Below are 18,979 nucleotides of genomic sequence, written 5' to 3'. Positions count from 1 at the left end.
CCAGGGGACATTTGACAGTGTCTGGAGATATTTTTGGTTGTTAGAACTGGGAGAGGGTCTGGGGAGAAGATTCTGCTGGTATGCTGCTGCACGTCCTACAATGTGCATGACACAGTGTTATCCAGCCCCAAATGTCAGTAGTGCCAGGTTTGAGAAACCATTTTTATAGTATTCCATTTCTTCTCCTTTCTTGGCTCATTTTTCTTGAGTTATTTTATTGGTTGCTTTAGGGTTTATAGTACACATCCTTAACTTACCACAGTCTACCTTCAAGTGGTATTTTACTATTTCACGTATATAGTAAAAAAGCCATACAACAGTATATTTCCATTTTTTCCCTCCTGGTCTTTGTGCCATTGTTGTAATACATTTTACTTCTATGTATGTTATAGCTCCCACAATATATTGTTATTATTTTACTTTAAACAGTAAATTATATTCAAAATTTTTAACAGCTTTATTAAATTATAATTAACATACGTTAGATGCACAATTTCAAGTGTACAATTTGATAAATTTTGATGTATGTATACACTTATGAAGCCATCAGACAATAAAAATAGTGAACATATACATCATCTCCAAAACTTTTCTCTTGCCCCTTGGTAATTCCTACCCAAACCCCAGGCAGCCACTGATCTGTTTTCTGTCTCTATAGATAAGTTTACATTTTCTAGAATTTCATATATGTGGAATTATAAACTGAGTACTCTTTTTTGGTCTCATTTCTTTTCATCCAGCATAATTATTTTGAGATTTATTCATGTTGTTTTATGTATCATTAGGAAAACATTCGTAGTGACAGACATTGTGGGTAGTTGGCCTGCTGTTATTAAAGAGCATGCTGAGTTCTAAAGTCACTGGAGATTTGTTCTTTTTTTAGGTCATGAGTGTCCAAGGTATGATAATCACGTGAGAGCACTCATTGCTGCTGATGTCATTGGAATCATCGGAAAAAATCTGTTTAAAAGAAAATATCCATAGGACCAGATCCATTTCTTTATTGAATGGCTTGATGGATTTCCTTTTCTCTGATTCCTACCAAAGCTGTCCTTCTCAACCAAAGCAAGAAAGGATCCTGCATGAGTCAATCCCAGGATGCTATTTTTACATCACCAACAGGTGAAGAAAACCTCATGAATGTCAATCACAGAGACTCAGAGAGCATCACTGGTGAGTCCAGTTTAATAAGTACTGAAGTACTGTTGCTTACAGGATAAAATGCAGACACCTCAGTCCTGCGTATAATACCCGCCGTGATGAAACCCTGGGCTCCCTTTCCAGCATGGTCTCCTCAGGGACCAGCTGAATTAATGTCTCCATCTCTAGTCTCCTATCACATTATCAGAGTCTGCTTTGTGTGCTGCTCCTTCTCTCTGTCTGACTCCCCTTACCATGTGAGCCACTGGTCAGCAGGAACTGTGTTATCTTCATCTTCCTGTCTCCATAGGGCAAGGACAGAGTTGCTAGTGTTTGCATGTCCTGCAAGTACATGAAAACAGTCCCCAGTACATAAGAGGCTCTCAGGACATACGGAGTATACAAACACAGGAACAGACCCAAAAGCCCTTATCTGCAAGACTAAATCAGAACATCTCTGAACACCCAAAGTTTTTTCTAAACCTTGGTTCTAAAACTCATTGGTCTACAAAATCTGACCTGCTCAGCTATTTCTAGATTCTATATCACTTAGTTTGAATACTCATGTTTGCTGAAAATGTATTAATATATTTAAATATGAGGTGCTGCTATAAAACCAGTTGGGGATGTTAGATAACAAAGTAAATGCACAGTACTGCTTTTCTAAAACTCCAAAAAAGTCTGAAGTTTTTTTTGTTTTTATTCAGCTTTATTGAGATATTGTTATTAAGATACAAAAAAAGGCACCCATTTAAAGTGTACGGTTTAGTTTTGACAAATATATACACTTGTGTAACCACCAGTACAATCAAGTTGTAGACCATTTTTATTATCCCTCAAAAGTTTGCTTGTACCCAGATCTCCCCACTCCTTACCACTTGCTCCAGGCAACCATCCATCTGCTTTCTGTCACTATAGATAAAATTTGCTTGTTCTAGAATTTCGTATAAATTACTCTGTTTCGTGTGTCTGGCTTTTTTATGTAGCAAACTGTTTTTGAGATTTACTCACATTGTGATATTTACCAGTATTTCATTCATTTTTATTGCTGGGTTGCAATTACACAGCTCTGCCCTTGTAGCAGAAAAGCAGTCATAGACAATACGTAGAAGAACAGATGTGATTGTATTCCAATAAAACTTGATTTACAAAACCAGACAGGGCAGCAGCTAGAGCTGGCCTGCGGGCTGTGCTTTGCTGCCCTCTGCTTCACAGCATCAATACTTGGTAATGTCAATGTTTTTTATTTTAGCCATTCTCATAGGTGTGTACTGGTATCTCTTTGTGGTTTAATTTATTTTTCCCTGATGACTAATGATGTTGAGCGTCTTTACATGTGCTTATTGGCCATTTTTAGAACTTACTTTGAGTTGTTTATTCAAATCATTTGCCCACTTTAAAATTCCTTACTATTGAGTTGTAAGTGTTCTTTATACTTCTAGATGTGAATCCTTTGTAGATAAATGAATTGCAGATATTTTCTCCTAGACTGTGGCTTGTCTTTTCATTTTCTTAATGGTATCTTTTGAAGAGCACAAGTTTTAAGTTTTGGTAGAGTCCAATTTATCAGTTTTTACTTTTATAGTTCATGTTTTTTGTGTCATTTCTAAGAAACCTTTGCGTACCTCAAGATCACAAAGATATTCTCCTTTGTTTTAAAAGTTTCATAGTTTTTACTTTTACATTTAGGTCAATGGTCCATTTTATAGTTAATTTTGAATACGGAATGAGGTTAGAGTTCAGATTTTTTTTTCCAATTGAATTTTCAGTTGTTCTGCACCAGTTGTTGAAAACATTATTTTTCACCGTATTGAATTACCTGGGTAATTTCATTGAAAAAATCACTTGGTTATATATGTGTGGGTCTATTTCTGTTCTCTGTTCTGCTCCTTTAATTTCTAAGTCTATCTTTACATTAATACCACATTGCCTTGATTACTGTAATTCTATAGTAAATCTTGAAATCAAGTAGTATAAATTCTCCGACTTAGTTCTGCTTTTTCAAAAATTATTTTGGCCATTCTAGATCTTTCACATTTCTATATAATTTTAGAATTCACTTGTCAATTTATACAGAAAAGAATGCTGGAAATTTGAATGGAATTACATAGACACTATAGAGGATTGACATCTTAAGGCTCTTAAGTCTTCTAATCCATGAACATGATATGTCTCTCCATTTATTTAGATCTTCAATTTCTGAAAAGTATTTTTGTAATTTTTATTATACAGGTCTTACAAATATTTTATTAAATTTAGTCTTAAAAATTTGGGGTTTTTATGCTACTATAAACAGCATTATTTAATTTTATTATCCAACTGTTCATTACTAGTAAATAGAAATGAAATTAATCTTCTTATATTGACCTTGTATTCTGCAACTTTGCTTAAGTTACTTAGTTTTATTAACTTTCTTAAAGATTCCTTAGAATTCTCTAGATAAACCATAACATTGTCTGTAAATGGAGATAGTTTTTCATGTTCCTTTTCAATCTGGATGTGTTTTATTTCTTTTTCTTGCCTATTGAATGGGATAGAATATCAGTATATTTTTTAATAAAAGTGATGAGAACATTCTTGCCATATTTCCAGTATTAGGAGAAATGTTACAGTCTTTCACCATTAAGTTTCTTAAGAATACACTTTATGAAATTGAGAAAGTATCCTTCTCTTCCTAGTTGGGTGAGAGGTTTTTGTTATGAATGGGTTGAATTTTGTCAAAAGCCTCTTCTCCATTTATTAACATGGTTTTTCATTTTTTGCTCTTCAGTGCGGTGAATTCTGTTGATTCATTTTTGAATTTCAAACCAACCTTGCATTCCTGGGGAATACTCTACTTTGTCATGATGTGTTATCTTTCTTATATATTGTGGATTCGATTTACTAATGTTGTGTGTGTGTGTTTCCCATTTGTGAGAATTAGTGGTTTGTACTTTTTTTGCAGTATCTTTGCTTGATTTTGGTATTGGGATAATGCTGGCCTCATAAAATGAGTTGTGAAGTATTCCCTCCTCTATTTTTGGAGTTTGTGTAGAATTGTTATTATAGCATTTTCTATCTTTTTACTTTTAACTTATCTGACTATTTAAAGGACATCGCCTGCAGATAACATAAAGTTAGATCTCTCTCTCTTTTTTTAATCCAGTCTGATAATCTCTACTTTCTAATGGGGGCATTTAGACCATTTCCATTTAACATAATTATCAGTTTGGTGGAGTCTACTGCATTCCTACTTCTTTTCTATTTGTTTCATTTGAAAGTTCTTTCTTCCTTTTTTCCTCATTCCTTCCTTCTTTTGAGTTGAGTTTTGTTTTTAGGATTCCATATTCCAATATTGATGACTTAGCTATATCTCTCATTTTTCTTAGTGGTTGCTCTATGTTTGCAATATAAGTTTTTAACCTATCACAGCCTATCTTCAAATAACATTACACTATTTCATAAACCTTACAACAGTATTCTTCCATTTCTCCTACTGTCCTATGTATTATTGTTGCCATGCCTTTTATGTCTACATATGTTATATACATATTACAGTGTTGTTATTTTACTTTAAACAGTCAATATAAATTAAATAAATTGTGAGAATAAAAGCTTTATATATTTATACACAGATTTACCATTTCTGTCACTTTTCTTTCTTTCTTTTTTTGGAGGGGGGGAAGATTTGCCCTGAGCTAACATCTATTGCCAGTCTTCTTCCCTCTCTTTTTTTGCTCCCCCCCCAAAACTCCAGTACATAGTTGTATATTCTAGTTGTAGGTCCTTCTAGTTCTTCTGTGTGAACCACCACCACAGCATGGCTACCGACAGATGAGTAGCGTGGTCCCACACCTGGGAACCGAACCAGGGCCACCAAAGCAGAATGTGTTGAGCTTTAACCACTAGGCCATCAAGGCTGGCTCTGCTTCTTTTTGTAGATTGAAGTTTCCATCTTCTATCCTTTTTGCCTGAAAAACTTTAACAATTCCTGTAATATAGGTCAGCACACAATGAATAGTCACAGTTTTTTGCTTATCTGGAAAAGTCTTTATTTCACCTTTTTTGAAAAGTGTTTTCACTGGTATAGAATTCTAAGTTGAATTTTCTATATACTTTAATGAGTACGCACTTTTAATGACGTTGCATTGTCATATACCTTGCATTGCTTCCAATGAAACCATTCTTGCCTTTGTTCCCTCAATTGAAATGTGTCCTTTTTCTTCTTTCTGCTTTTAAAATTGTCTCTTTGAAAGTTCTTTGTGTTTTTCCTGCTTGGAGTCATTGAGCTTCCTTAAACTATGGAATTATACTTTTAATTAAATTTATAAGATTTTGACCATTATTTCTTCAAATAGTCTTTCTGCTCCCACCTCTGTCCTCTTCTTTGACTCCAGTTGCAAGTATGTTTGACTGCTTGATATTGTGACACAAGTCACTGACGTTCTGTTCATTTTTTTCCCCCAGTCTTTTTTTATCCTGTGCTTCATTTTAGGTAGTTTCCATTGCTATGCCTTTAAGTGTACTGTTCTTCTGGAGGATGTCTAATCTGCTATCCAGTGAATTTTTCATTTTAGATATTGTACTCTAGTGCTGTTTGGGTTTTATATATACAGATATGTCTTCTGTTTCTCTTTTCATTAAGTTCATATTTTCCTTTTAAAGCTTTGAACATGTTAGTAATAACTGTTTTAAAATTGTTGCTTACTAATTTTATCATCTTTATCATTCATGGGCCTCTTTCTGTTGACTAATTTTCCAACTAGTTATGGACTACAATTTGCTTATTCCTTGTATACCTAATCATTTTTTTAGCAAACACCGAACATTATGAATGTTACATTGTTAGATATTTGGACTTTGTTGTCTTTCTTGAAAGACTGTTAAAATTTGTTGTGACAGGTCCTTAAGTTACTTGCTGATAGGGTCAATCCTTCTGTGGCTTGACTTTACTCTTTGTTATGTAGGTCTCTAGACCACACAGCAGACCACACTCTACTGGGCTTTATTCCAACAATAATTCAACCCTCCTGCCACTAGGCATTACCCTGCTAAGATCTTTACTGATTGTCCCAACTGTTGGAAGAAGGGGATTGGTGACCTTGAATTTTCACAGAATGTCATTAATGCTTATTAAAAGAAAATTTCTAGGGAATAGTAGCTCCTTTAATGAATGGTACTTTTGTTCTTCATTTCTGTTATACCCCTGAATGCCTAAGAATCTGTTTTTAGTTCTGTCTGTATTTACAGTCAACTTCTCTTCCCACAAGAATTACAGTGACAATCAGTATGTGACATATTTGTGGCAGGAAAAATTTGGATAATTATGGAATTCATAGAAGTAGAATTTGGATGTATTTGCAGGGCTCTTATTTCAGAGATCTGCTAAAGGTTGAAAGCTTCTTTAGAACCATATTTAAGGTTTTAAATGTATCTCATCTCTGTGGTTATGAAGCCTTCTGGGTGAATAGGGCTGTCCAATATTTTCAGCCTCCTTGTATTTGATTTATTAAATTGTCATTGTTAAGTTAAGGTCAAGCAGTAAAAATTTACTCTTTGAAGGTGTGCTTTCTTAAAATGAACTTTGTTGTTTCTTTACACTCCCCACAAAGGAAATACCAAATCTCTTTAAAAAGTGAGAGGGTTGATGTGACATCCTGTATTTTCTCTATTTTAAGCCCTAGTATTTTAAGCACATCAAAAGGGATAACTTTCCCTTTTTTGTAAATGGCCGAATTTCAGAGGTGTTAAATGATGGACAGTATTTGGAACAGGAAGCCAGGAGCAAACACTAAAAGACAGAGAAACCCAGATGTGTTCAGACATGTGTATGCAGTGGGGGAGTTAGAACTAGGCAGGTAAGAGAGTAGTGATGGGAAAGGTATTCAGGACTTTAGACGCACTTCCAGGACCAGCGCTGGGACCCTGTTCTGGAATGTTAACATTACTGGTTAACATTTAACCAGTAAATGTTCTGGGGTTTTTTCTATAAATCTAGCTGCTGTGAGAATATACTAAAATATAATTTCCAAATTTTTGAAGAATCCTCCCACAGAGTTCAAATTCTGTTAGTAAAGAGTGTGTGATTTTATTCCTTTTGAACTGGCTATTTTCTGCTGGTTGTTTTGTGTTGCTTTTTTCCCCCAAGTACATCAGTTATTTGAGATCTGATCTCTTTTAAGCAGCACTAAATAATTTGATGAGGAGGAAATAAAAAATTTTTCTAAATTCATTTTAAACTTTAAAAACATAGTTATATTCACTAAGCAGTATGTTTTTAGATAAGGTACAATTAGAATTCCTGGTATTCTTTTTACTATAGAAGTTCTCATATTAAAGAAACCTAGAAAAAGACTAACTATGGTACAGGGATATATTAATAACAATAAGAGGAGAAATGATCTTGGCTAATGTTTCTTTGGTTATCCTACCTTTGCAGAACTAATTTACCGATTTTTCTCTGTGGCCTAGTAAATTGACAAATAGTAGATTCATTTACGTGGAGTGTCCTCTTTAGATGTCTGTTCCAATGAGGATCTCCCTGAAGTTGAGCTGGTGAGTCTGCTAGAAGAACAGCTACCCCAGTATAAGCTGCGAGTGGACTCTCTCTTCCTGTATGAAAATCAAGACTGGACTCAGTCCCCACGCCAGCAGCAGCATGCGTCTGATGCCCTCTCTCCAGTCCTTGCTGAAGAGACTTTCCGCTATATGAGTGAGTATTTTTTACCCCTTTAGAGTTTGTCCATTTAAATAAACGTCATGAGTATCTTGGTGTTGACTTTTAAAACATTTGTCATCCCTAGCCATGGTTCGGTGTGAACTGACTTGAACTCGAACTGATTTAAAAAACAACATGAAGAGATGATTCTAATTGTGATGTGTCTGATGCTGAAGTGTCATTCTTACGGCTGAGTGTCCGGTTATAAGCATACTCAGATGTTTCAATTTCTCCCATCTTTTACTTGATACTTTCCTCAGACTGAGTAGAAAAATGAACTTTAAAAAAAAAGTAGTGAAATTATTTAAAAATTTAGTATCCCTTTATATCTCTCAACATTTATTATCCTAATAGTTTTCAATCCAAAGCCATCAGCTCTTTGACTCTTACCTTCCCTATTAAACACAGTCATAGGAACTGTGTCACTCATTAGGAAGCATATTTCTTGGCTAGCTAAGTAGTTTTAATAATGCCAAGGAGAAATAAGTGCACACTATGTAGTAATCTTCATTATTTACTTAAGGATTCATAGAGAATATGTCAGTGAGAGGCTAAGCCAGATTCATCCTGAAAATAAGTCTGTTTTACGCCAAGCTCTTAGAAATGACGAAGTTAAATAGAACACTTTTTAAACTTTGGAGTTTAAAGTATGGAGATTTTTTTGCTTTTGGCCTCATTCCAAAAGTCTGCTTTCAGGCTGAGCTTACTTTTTTTCTTCATTCAATCTAAAACTGTTAGAATATATAATAAAAGTCTGTAAGTTCAACATTGATGTGTTTGTGAAATTCTTTTCATTTGCATTAGATATGAGATTGCGTCAGAACCTAGACATTTCCCAGTCAGTGCTTCAGAGTTTTTAAACATTGTAGCTGGATAATGATTGTTGTGAAATACTCATTTTCGTAGTAATCGTTAACTCACTTTTGATAGCAGTTTCTTAGGACCAGGTTACTTACTGCTCAGAAAAAAAATTGTAAATATTGTTTAAATTTGAATTAGAATATCAGAAAACTCAAACTGTGTTTCTGTCCTCAATAATTCTTTTAAGTAGCTGAATATTAAATTAAGTCTCAAGGTTTTTCTTAATTTTCTAGTTTGGGAAGTTCCTTACTTGAGATTTTCTGGGAAATGCTTTTTAGAAGGAATGCTATTTTTGATTTTCATTTCCTTTTGTTCCATGAGTTTTTAGCTTTGTGAGAAGAAAATTTCAAACTGAAATTTCATCAGGATAAATTTGGTTTGTCATTATTTTGATAAAGTAGCACGGAAAGTACTCCTTAGGTTACTTATTCTTTGTTCTATAGGCCACTGAGGGGTGGAACTGTAGCTAGAAAAATGTCTTAGATCATGATTTAAGGGAGTTACTTTTAGGGTGACTTTTAAATAAAAAGACTGGAAAATAAAAGAAGCAAATTCAAAAGTACTGGGTTTTCAGGACTTTATGCAAAACAAATCATAATGTTTAAGGGAGCAATTTAAAACTTGAGATACCAGGATGATACAGATCCATACTTGCAGGTTCTAGGAAACCATCCTATTCCTTTAGTCTAATGATGCTATTTCCACTACAGCAATTTGAAAATGGAACTATGTATGATATACCTAAGATCATGAAGCAAACATGCTAGGATTGTAATTGGTCCGTTATACTTTATCTTTGTACTGTACTTTAATTTCACTGTTACTTTAAAGGTATCTATTCTTTGGGTTAACAGTTCACGCAAATATAAATAAATTTCATTGTGAATTTGCATCTTATGAATGTAAAAGATAAGTGATTTACTTTATTTAGCAAATTGACTAAGGTTTTAAAAAGCAAGATACAAAACATTCTCTTACCCTTTCCCACAGTTTTCTATCCCCTTGAGAGTGGTAGATTTGTGGTTTTGACTAATTATTCTGTACTCCAGTAAGCCGTCCTCGGGTGCACTCCCTGGTGCTGCTTCAGCCCCTTCTTACATGCTGGTAGACACTCATGCTCATTAAAATGAATTTAACAACTAATCAAAAGAAGTGGCACTTTCTCTTCAATAACATAAAGGAATTGAAAGAGCTGGGAGAAAACAGTAAATTTGGAGGGAAGCATGGGCAGGCTCTGGACTGGGAACTTCTCTCACGTAGTGAAAGGATACTGATTGTTCTCTGAAGCCCCCACCAAACCAGAAAGAGATGGTTTGCCTTTAAAATAGAACACGTGAGAGCACTGAGTAGGTCCAAAAAAAAATAATTCCATCCTAGTCCCTTCCATACACACACAAAGTTTAAGATACTCAAAGAATGTTTTGCATGCAGAACAGGTCGCTCCAGGGTTTTCTTAATTTTATTAAGAATGAGACCCAGAGTGAGCGGTGGGGTGAGCAGTGCAGTCAGAGCACACTGTGACAGTACCGTTCCTTCATTTAAAGGCTAAAAATAGAAACCTGATCTTCCTTTCAGGATATTTTGGGGGACGGGGGGTAAGGAATCACCTATACCACTTCCTAATGTGTAAGAAAAAGAAGAGGGAAGTGATTGGTTATATCAGTTTTATTTAAGGCATCGACATCATCTGGGAGCTTGTTAGAGATGCAGATTCTCGGGCCCCCCCCCAGATCTTCAGAATCAGAAACTCGGGGGGTAAGGCACAGCAGTCTATGTTTTAACAGGTCCTCCTAGTAGTACTGATTACACTCAGATTTGCAACCCACTGATCCAAAGTTTTGTCAACCAAAGCTAAATGGTCATTTCATGGGGACATTAATTAGAGAACTTAGGGAATTGGGGAGAGTGTACAATTTTGCAGAGAAATACAGTTGTAGTAATTATTACTTCTGCTTGGTAGTTATGCTTTTCCTCAAGCTCTGCCCTCAAAAATCACTGAATTGGCAGGAAAGGAAATATAACTGATCGTGTTCAGGAGTATTACCTGTAGTCAGGTCACAGAGGTAAGCAGACTGAGAATTCCTTAGATCAGCCCTCTCAACCAACTCCACAAAAGAATTGAGGCATCTGCCCTAGGACGCCTGTTGTATACTGGATGACCTTATCGCCTATGTATCATGTACTAGCTAAGTATTATCTTTGGGAGAATTAACATAATTGTCACCCACTCATTACCTACATGTAGGGCTTAATTCTCCCCTGGAAGCCTGTTGAGAAAGGCTGCCCTAGATGGTATGTATCATCAGCCTCCTTCTTTTTGTTCTGTCTCGGTTCCGTTGAAGGCGGTTTTTGATATTGCAGAGATCTCTGTATCATAGCCACAAGAGCTGCCGTCACTTCTTTCGGGTTAAAACCTCAAGACCTATCTGTAGTTGTCAGGAGCTGTTGCATCTCTTACTATGCCGTGTGGGCAGTGCTTGTGTTTTGTTTCTTTTGTTGTTGTTTTGGCTTTGTTTTTTGGTGTAGGAGGGTTGGAGAGTGATGAAAGATTAGAAGTCTTTTTAAAATTGAGTAATTGTAGTAAAAATTCTGGATCTAGAAAAGGGATGTATGAGAGAACTATCAAGTATCATCTCATATAAATGACAAAGATATCAAAATGGATTAACATTGGCATTTCCCATCCTGAAAAAATATGAGATTGGGGTAGTTGATGTGAGCTTATGCAGAATTAGAACATAAAGTAAGAATTAGTAAAGTGCTTATGTATATTAGGCCCCCCTTATTTTTTCAGAAAGATTAGAGTCTCCAAATATTACACTAAAAATGTTGAACGTTAATTAACAACCTTCTGAAACCAAGTTGCAAATTGTTCTTTAAAAATGTTTATCTATATGTCAATTATATCACAATAAAAAATTTTTTTAAAGTTCATCATCTCCCTGGTGTATAAATTTCTTTTTAGAGAGTTAGGGAAGTTCATGTCTGGAAGCAAAACACAGAGCATTGCTAATTTCTGCACAATTTAACGTTTTTATTTTAACAGGTGAGAACCAAAGGGAAAATATGATTGGATAAGATAGATTATAATAAAGTCAGCCTGCTTGGCCATCTCTGCATTCTTGGTTACAGAATTACAGGGAAGAATTAGTCTATGGCTTTCGAAGCATTTAATCAACAATGTCTAAATGCCAAGAGAACATTTAAGAGCTTTGCCCCGAGTGCTTTTGGAGTCATCCCAAGCAACATATCTTCTCAGGAGTGTGGTGACAAGGAAGAGGAGACAAAACTCATTAGGCTGCAGAGAGGAATCCCTTGTGTTCCAGCGTACTTTGTGACCGACTGATTCAGTTGAGCAACTCTGCAGTTGAGGTGGCCCAGCCTTTGCGGCTTGGTAGTTTATAGACTGTTTTGTGTAAAACATAAGAATTTGAGAATTCTGGTTGCATTATCTAACTTCTTTGCCATAATAATATATATTTAAGCTTTTTCTTTTTTTGGAGAGGAAGATTCCCCCTGAGTAACATCTGTTCCCAGTCTTCTTCTTTTTTTGCTTGAGGAAGATTAGCCCTAAGCTAACATCTGTGCCAGTTTTCCTCTACTTTGTATGTGGGATGCCTCCACAGCATGGCTGATGAGCAGAGCAGATCTGTACCTGGGATCCAAACCTGCAAACCCCCAGGCCACTGAAGCAGAGCACGCAGAACTTTAACCACTTGGCCAGCCCCATCAGTCATGTGTTGTTTAATGATGGGAATACATTCTGAGAAATGCATTGTTAGTTGATTTCATCATTGTGTGAACATCATGGAGTGTACTTATGCGAACCTAGATAGTACAGCCTACTACACACGTAGGCTATATGGTACTCATCTTATGGGACCACCATCGTATATGTGGTCCATTGTTGACTGACACATCATTATGTGGCACATGACTGTATTGAGGCCAGAAGTAGAAGAGGCCATATCTACCTTATTTTTTAATCCTTTGTACCTCTATGCTATCAAGTTAAATTGTGAAGATGCCTTAGGCCCAAAAGCCTATTTCTCTTGTCCCCGTGGTTAAATTACGGAGCCAGTTTCTCTACTTGTAAATATAAATTCTTTTGGAGTAAGAATGTTTCTTTCTGGTTTTTTGGGTTGTTTTTGTTTTACTTATATTCGCTTTAAAACTTTTTTAGCTATCTCCTAATACCATCAACCCAGCACTTTTTTACTTTGAACTAGGAATAAGACTATCATTAATAATTAATCCCTAAGTAATTCCCAGATTCATTTTAAGCGTGATGCTAGGAAGAAAAAAGCTCAGATAAAAAGCAAAATGTCTAACAGTGTCTTTCAGACCCCCTCAAGTGTTAAGATGGGGCTGAGGAGCTACAAATGACTCTAATCATAGTATCTACTGCCAACTCAGAGGATTATTTACAGAAAATTTAAAATCAGGGCTGTTTCAGGGGCTGGCCCCGTGGCCGAGTGGTTAAGTTCGCGTGCTCCGCTGCAGGCGGCCCAGTGTTTCGTTAGTTCGAGTCCTGGGCGCGGACATGGCACTGCTCATCGGACCACGCTGAGGCGGCGTCCCACATGCCACAACTGGAAGAACCCACAACAAAGAATACACAACTATGTACCGGGGGGCTTTGGGGAGAAAAAGGAAAAAATAAAATCTTTAAAAAAAAAAAAAAAATCAGGGCTGTTTCATACATACCAGTTGTGTCTAAAGAGGAATGCCTGTAAACAGTTGATACTTAGCAGTTTACTGAATACTGCTCAGTAGATTATCATATTTGAGCCTCCTAATGACCTTGTAAGATGAGTGTTATCACCTCTCTATTATAAATATGGCCCTTTTGAGAGTCAGATTCCATATTTATAATATGGAGGTGATAACACTCCACTTTTCAGCTTTTCTGCTCCAAAGTCTCTGTTTTTTCTTCAAGACAAAATAGTTATAAAATCAGTCTAAGTCAAACATAAATCTGTATCATGAAATGTACTCCAAAGTCAAAAGATGCCTCTTTTTGTTATACATCATTAACTTAAAAAGATATTGCTTATTGTGACTGTGGAATCTTTGGGGTCATATTTATCCTCTTTGGAGCTAAATTATCCAGGTACATTGGCGGTTCCTGAGTTTATGAAGTGCAGAAATACTGGGCTTGAATTATGCAAGTAATGGTTTAGTTGTCCCTGAGTACCTGCAGGAGATTGGTTCCAGGACTCCCTGAGGATACCAAAATCTGAGGATGCTCAAGTCGTTTTTACTATAAAATGGTGTACATTGTACAGCAACTACAGTTGGCCCTGCATATCCACGGGTTTCACATTCACAGGTTCAACCAACTGTATAGTATACAATTTATTTTATAGCAAAGGCCTATATATGATGAAGATTACCACAAAGATAAAGGGGTTTTAATTAAAACCTTAGCTTAATTTTAGCTTAATTAAGCTAAAAAAGATCATGGTTTATAACAGAGCTACAAAAAGTCCTACAAGTCCTTTTCTTTGTTTACTGATACTAGCTCACATGGTAGGCGATTGTAGATGTTCAAGACTGTCACAATGGAATTCTAATTGAATTCCTTTGTAAGAGCATAACCTCTCACTAACTCGTCCCTCAGAAAATTTAATTTAGATTAGGATATAAACCAACTGGTGAGTCAATCCGTTCTTCAGGCCCACATTCTCTAGTGTGAGTGGGCTAAAGTTCTAATCTTCCTGAGGGAGGAGGAGATAGCCAGGAGGTGACTTCCTTGTGATCATTTGATATTTTCTTAGTTCAGTGTATGATGTACATTTTGTTTGCAATAATTGGTCTATTTCCTGAGTGTCTAATACATGAAACATTTCTTTTCTGTTTTCACGTATATTTTTTTCTCCTGAATGGTTTTTTGTAAAACTCTAAGTTTGTTGTCATTATCTTTCAATTCTTATGAATATTTAAAATTTTCTGTTATTTTTTAATCCTATAAACACTTGATTTAACTTCCTTAGTTCTAGGCACAGACAGGGTGGAGCAGATGACCAAAACTTACAATGACATCGACATGGTTACACATCTCCTGGCAGAGGTAGGAATATATCTTTTCTTTCTTAAGTACAAAAAGCTAAAACTGGAAGATCATTTAGAATCTATCAAATTTGCACATCAAATGAAAAATGATGATGTCTTTGCTCTGTGTTATTTTGTATAAGGTTGTTAGAACTGAACAACTGACATACCACTGGCATTCCAAAGTAGAATGGTTCCTGAAGTTTATTGTTATGAAGTTGTAGAAAGTTGAATTTTTTGTTGTTACAGTGGTGCTGGCTGGCTTCCCTGTCCTAGAAAAGCAATCTTTAAAAAAATTTTTTTCTTAATAAATCCTTGCTGTTACTCACTCACCCTGGAGCAGAGCTGCCCATCCAAGAAGGAGCTCCATTGCAAATCAACACCAGCAGTTTGGAGCATCTTCTCTTTTTTACTTTCAGTTTGGGCTGTTATTTGAGCTCACTTTGTCCATGACATTTTTCGTATGTATAGTGTATCTCTATTACTGGGCAGTCTTAGAGGTCTCTACTTACACTTCAGATTCATTTGATCTTACCATCTTTCTCTTTGAAGTACGCTTCTCTCCTCTCCCTGCGTCTCAGATTGATTTTGTGTATGCCACTTATCCTATATTGAAAATGAGATAAGTGGGCCTGGAAAATTTGGAGATAACCCATCCATCTGTTTTCATGTGCTATGGAGTAAAAAGATAGAAGCTTAATTTTGTTTGTAGTGATTAATGTAAGTGGAACTCATACTCGCATATAAGACAGCTGCATGTGTATTGACAGTTCTCCATTTTATGGAATACAGTCCTCACTACCACCATGTAGGTGGGTTTCCTGTGCCCTTGCTAAGTATCACCATCTGCCCAGAAAGAATAATTCTTGCCTTGTTTGGCTTTTCTATAGGCCTCCCTGCATCATTACCACTGACTTCTTAGTTAGAGGCTCCCCTCTTCTCTGTACTCTAAACAGAACCCTGTAGGCTCACAACTTCAGTCTGTTATCCCCTATTTTATTTCACATCATCATTCTTGCACCAATTGGCAATAGGGCTCTTGATGATGCTTTCCTGTAAGCCTCTGGCTCTGAATGCGTATAAGCTATTTCCTAATTGGAACTGTTTTCAGCATACCTGCTGTATTATTACCACGCTTGATAGACAAATGCATTCAACAAATATTTGTTGGGCTTTTACTGTGTGCCAGGCACTGTCCTCATTTTTAAAGACTATATTGATTTTCTAATTCTCTAAAGTTGTGAGTTTAAAGGTTGGGTTGCTGTGTCCTAATTAACAGGATGATCAGTAAATCTCACTAGATATGGAGAAAAGAAATGCCCTCTTGGATTTATAAGTATGGTGGTCATTCATTTGACCAACATATGTTAAACACGACTTGTGTCCCAGGCCCTGTGTTTGTTTGTTGAATCTGGGCATTAAAATGGAACTCGATACTTTCTAGGATGTTGCTTTTGAGTTTAGCAAAATTGACTGCGAAATTTCTAAACTACCATTTAATTTTGTTTGTACTTCAAAAGATGTATTTTGTATTTTAACAGAGGGATCGCGATCTGGAGCTAGCTGCTCGAATTGGACAAGCTCTCTTAAAGCGGAACCATGTCTTGTCCGAACAGAATGAAGCCCTGGAGGAGCAATTGGGACAAGCCTTTGATCAAGTAAGTCTTTGATCAAGTATTTGCAGCATGAAGTAATTAGGTCTAGGGCACTGGAGAAATTTGTTTTCCTGGGTAGCCCCGAAGTGATGACAATAGTTAGGTAAAATAAGGCCAGTACACGTTGACTTTGTTGGCAACTATTGAACTAACCAGAGAAATAAAATGTTGTGTACAGAGGAGTGCTTATGTGATTCCACCTTACTCAATATAAAAGCCCGTATTCGGTACCTACAACACTTGTGCCACCCTGCTTAGATTCCACACTTTATCCTCACCCCTTTGTGTAGACTTCGTGTGTAATCTTAAGTTTATTTTTAAAAAATGTATACCCAAACAATAGATAGCCAAATGAAGTACCTTTATGCAGAAATGCAAACAAAAGGAGAAAAGGAAAAGAAATGTATGAAATATATTTATTCCATAGCAATAAATATTTTTAGTTATATCTGATTTATTATTAACTTGCATGGTTACATTTAAAATTTTCTATAATTTGTTATTATCAGGTTTCATTTATTTTGTATAAATACATTATGTTTAATACCGTTTGATGCTGTGTTGAAAATATTTATTCCCTAGGACTGAAGTTAGGCAGTCATGTAGAGTTAAGAGCTTAAAAGGACAATCCTTTAGGATGAGAATTTGAGGTAGGGTCTATTCTGATGCTTTAAAGATTCTTCAGTTTTACTTTGCTTTCAACTGTGAATGCATCATTATCCTATGTGACATTTTCCTCCTATATTCCTATTATATAGAATACAGTAATTGGCTTTTCTTTTCACATAGTACAGAAAAGGCTGTAATGTTGGTTATTGCTCTAAAGTTATAGCTTAGGGAGTATCTGAGGTTTGGTTTTTTTTTAGCACTTGTTATTTTTGTCAGTAAAATTTAGCACCTGATTTGATGATTTTGTTTTATGGTGAGAAACAATTGCTCCCTGAATTAAAAGCTATATTACATAGAAATAGTGCAAAATAAGGAACGTCTTGTATATCAAGCTCTTTCAATGTGCAGGTTAATCAGCTGCAGCATGAGCTGTCCAAGAAAGATGAGTTACTTCGAATTGTCTCCATTGCTTCTGAAGAGAGTGAAACTGATTCCAGCTGTTCTACTCCACTTCGGTTCAATGAGTCCTTTAGCTTATCTCAAGGTTTGCTGCAGTTGGACATGCTGCAAGAAAAGCTCAAGGAACTGGAAGAAGAGAATATGGCTCTTCGATCCAAGGTACATTCAACCTAACTCCCACTTTCCTTTATCTTAAAGGCTATACAGTTTAGGTCCAAGTAGTATTGAAGTGAAATATAGCATAACTGAGGATTTGCTGTTGACATTCCAATGACGGAGTGACAGCCAAGGCACATGTATATGCCTTCCAGTGTTACTTAGATCCCACTGAAAAATGGATAATAGCAAGCTGACAGATGAAATAGAGAAAGCCACAGCGTAGAATATATATCACACAAATAACTGAATAATTACAACTATGATAAGAACTATATTGGAAAATTACAAGGTTTTGAGAGCTTGTATAATGGGGAAGAATCAAAGAAATCCTATTTAAGTAGTTGACATTTTATCGGAGGCTAGGGATTATTAGCAGGCAGAGATGTATGGTGGAGGGGAGGGCCCAGGGGGACGAGTAGGCATGTGCAGAGGCCCTGGAAGGAGTAAGGGGGAGATGTCTGTCATGTCCTTTTTCTTATCTTTATTTTATGGTTGATGAAGCTTTATGGATTTTTCTTTTCCTTTGTAAGTAATGAGCTTTTATCTGCAAATGAGAATTGAAGGGTTTTTAGTTAATACTATAAAATCATTGGAAGATATTATCACTTACTGATTTCTTTTTCTTGAGGCTTGTCACATAAAGACAGAAACTATTACCTATGAAGAGAAGGAACAACAGCTTGTCAGTGACTGTGTCAAAGAACTTCGTGAGTATTAACATGTTCTCTTTCATAGCCTTTGGACAATTATTTGGTAGGATATCATCAACTCAGAAACTAGATCAATAGTTTTAATAGAAGCATCTCAAGAAACAATTTTAAATACTTACTGAAAATCTTGGATTATCACTTTAAGCCTAGAACTCCAAATAAAGTACTATATGTACTTTTAAGAAATATCTTTATTTCAAATTGCGATCATCATTAAATGAAGACCTATACTTCTATCAGTTATAGCATGTTAGAGTGAAAGGAACCAAAGCTCTTATTTTTGTTGATGAGGAAATAGTCCTGTAGGGAAGGTGATTTGCCAAAGTCAGAAAGCTGTTGAGTGGCAGAGCCAGAGCTCAAATGATGGCATAAAACCTAACATTTAAGAGTATTTATTAAGTGCAAACTACGCGTCTGTGAAGGAATATAGTTCAGTTTGATGTATTGTTAACTAAAATAATTTTAAACAATAAATTGGGTTGGGCCTGGGGTTCACCACTTCAGATCCTGGGCATGAACCTACACACCGCTCATCAAGCCATGCTGTCATGGCATCCCACATAGAAGAACTAGAAGGACTTACATCTAGGATATACAGCTATGTACTGGGGCTTTGGGGAGGAAGAAAAAGTAAA

General features: G+C 36.0%; 1 protein-coding gene across 2 annotated transcripts in view; it reads left to right on the top strand.

The window, feature by feature from the left end:
• TRAK2 (trafficking kinesin protein 2) overlaps positions 1-18,979 on the top strand; it is a 61,711-nt gene that overhangs the window by 23,990 nt on the left and 18,742 nt on the right. For both annotated transcript variants that reach the window (XM_014829227.3, XM_044768440.2), the window contains 6 exons: positions 884-1,173; positions 7,637-7,831; positions 14,695-14,771; positions 16,294-16,410; positions 17,425-17,634; positions 18,263-18,341. In XM_014829227.3, the coding sequence (XP_014684713.1) occupies positions 1,083-1,173; positions 7,637-7,831; positions 14,695-14,771; positions 16,294-16,410; positions 17,425-17,634; positions 18,263-18,341 (769 nt within the window). In that variant the 5' untranslated portion in view covers positions 884-1,082. The remainder of the gene's footprint in view (positions 1-883; positions 1,174-7,636; positions 7,832-14,694; positions 14,772-16,293; positions 16,411-17,424; positions 17,635-18,262; positions 18,342-18,979) is intronic.

This window comes from Equus asinus, chromosome 4 (genome assembly GCF_041296235.1).
Source record: "Equus asinus isolate D_3611 breed Donkey chromosome 4, EquAss-T2T_v2, whole genome shotgun sequence".
Lineage (NCBI taxonomy): Eukaryota > Metazoa > Chordata > Mammalia > Perissodactyla > Equidae > Equus > Equus asinus.
This window is presented reverse-complemented; position numbering and strand designations above follow the sequence as displayed.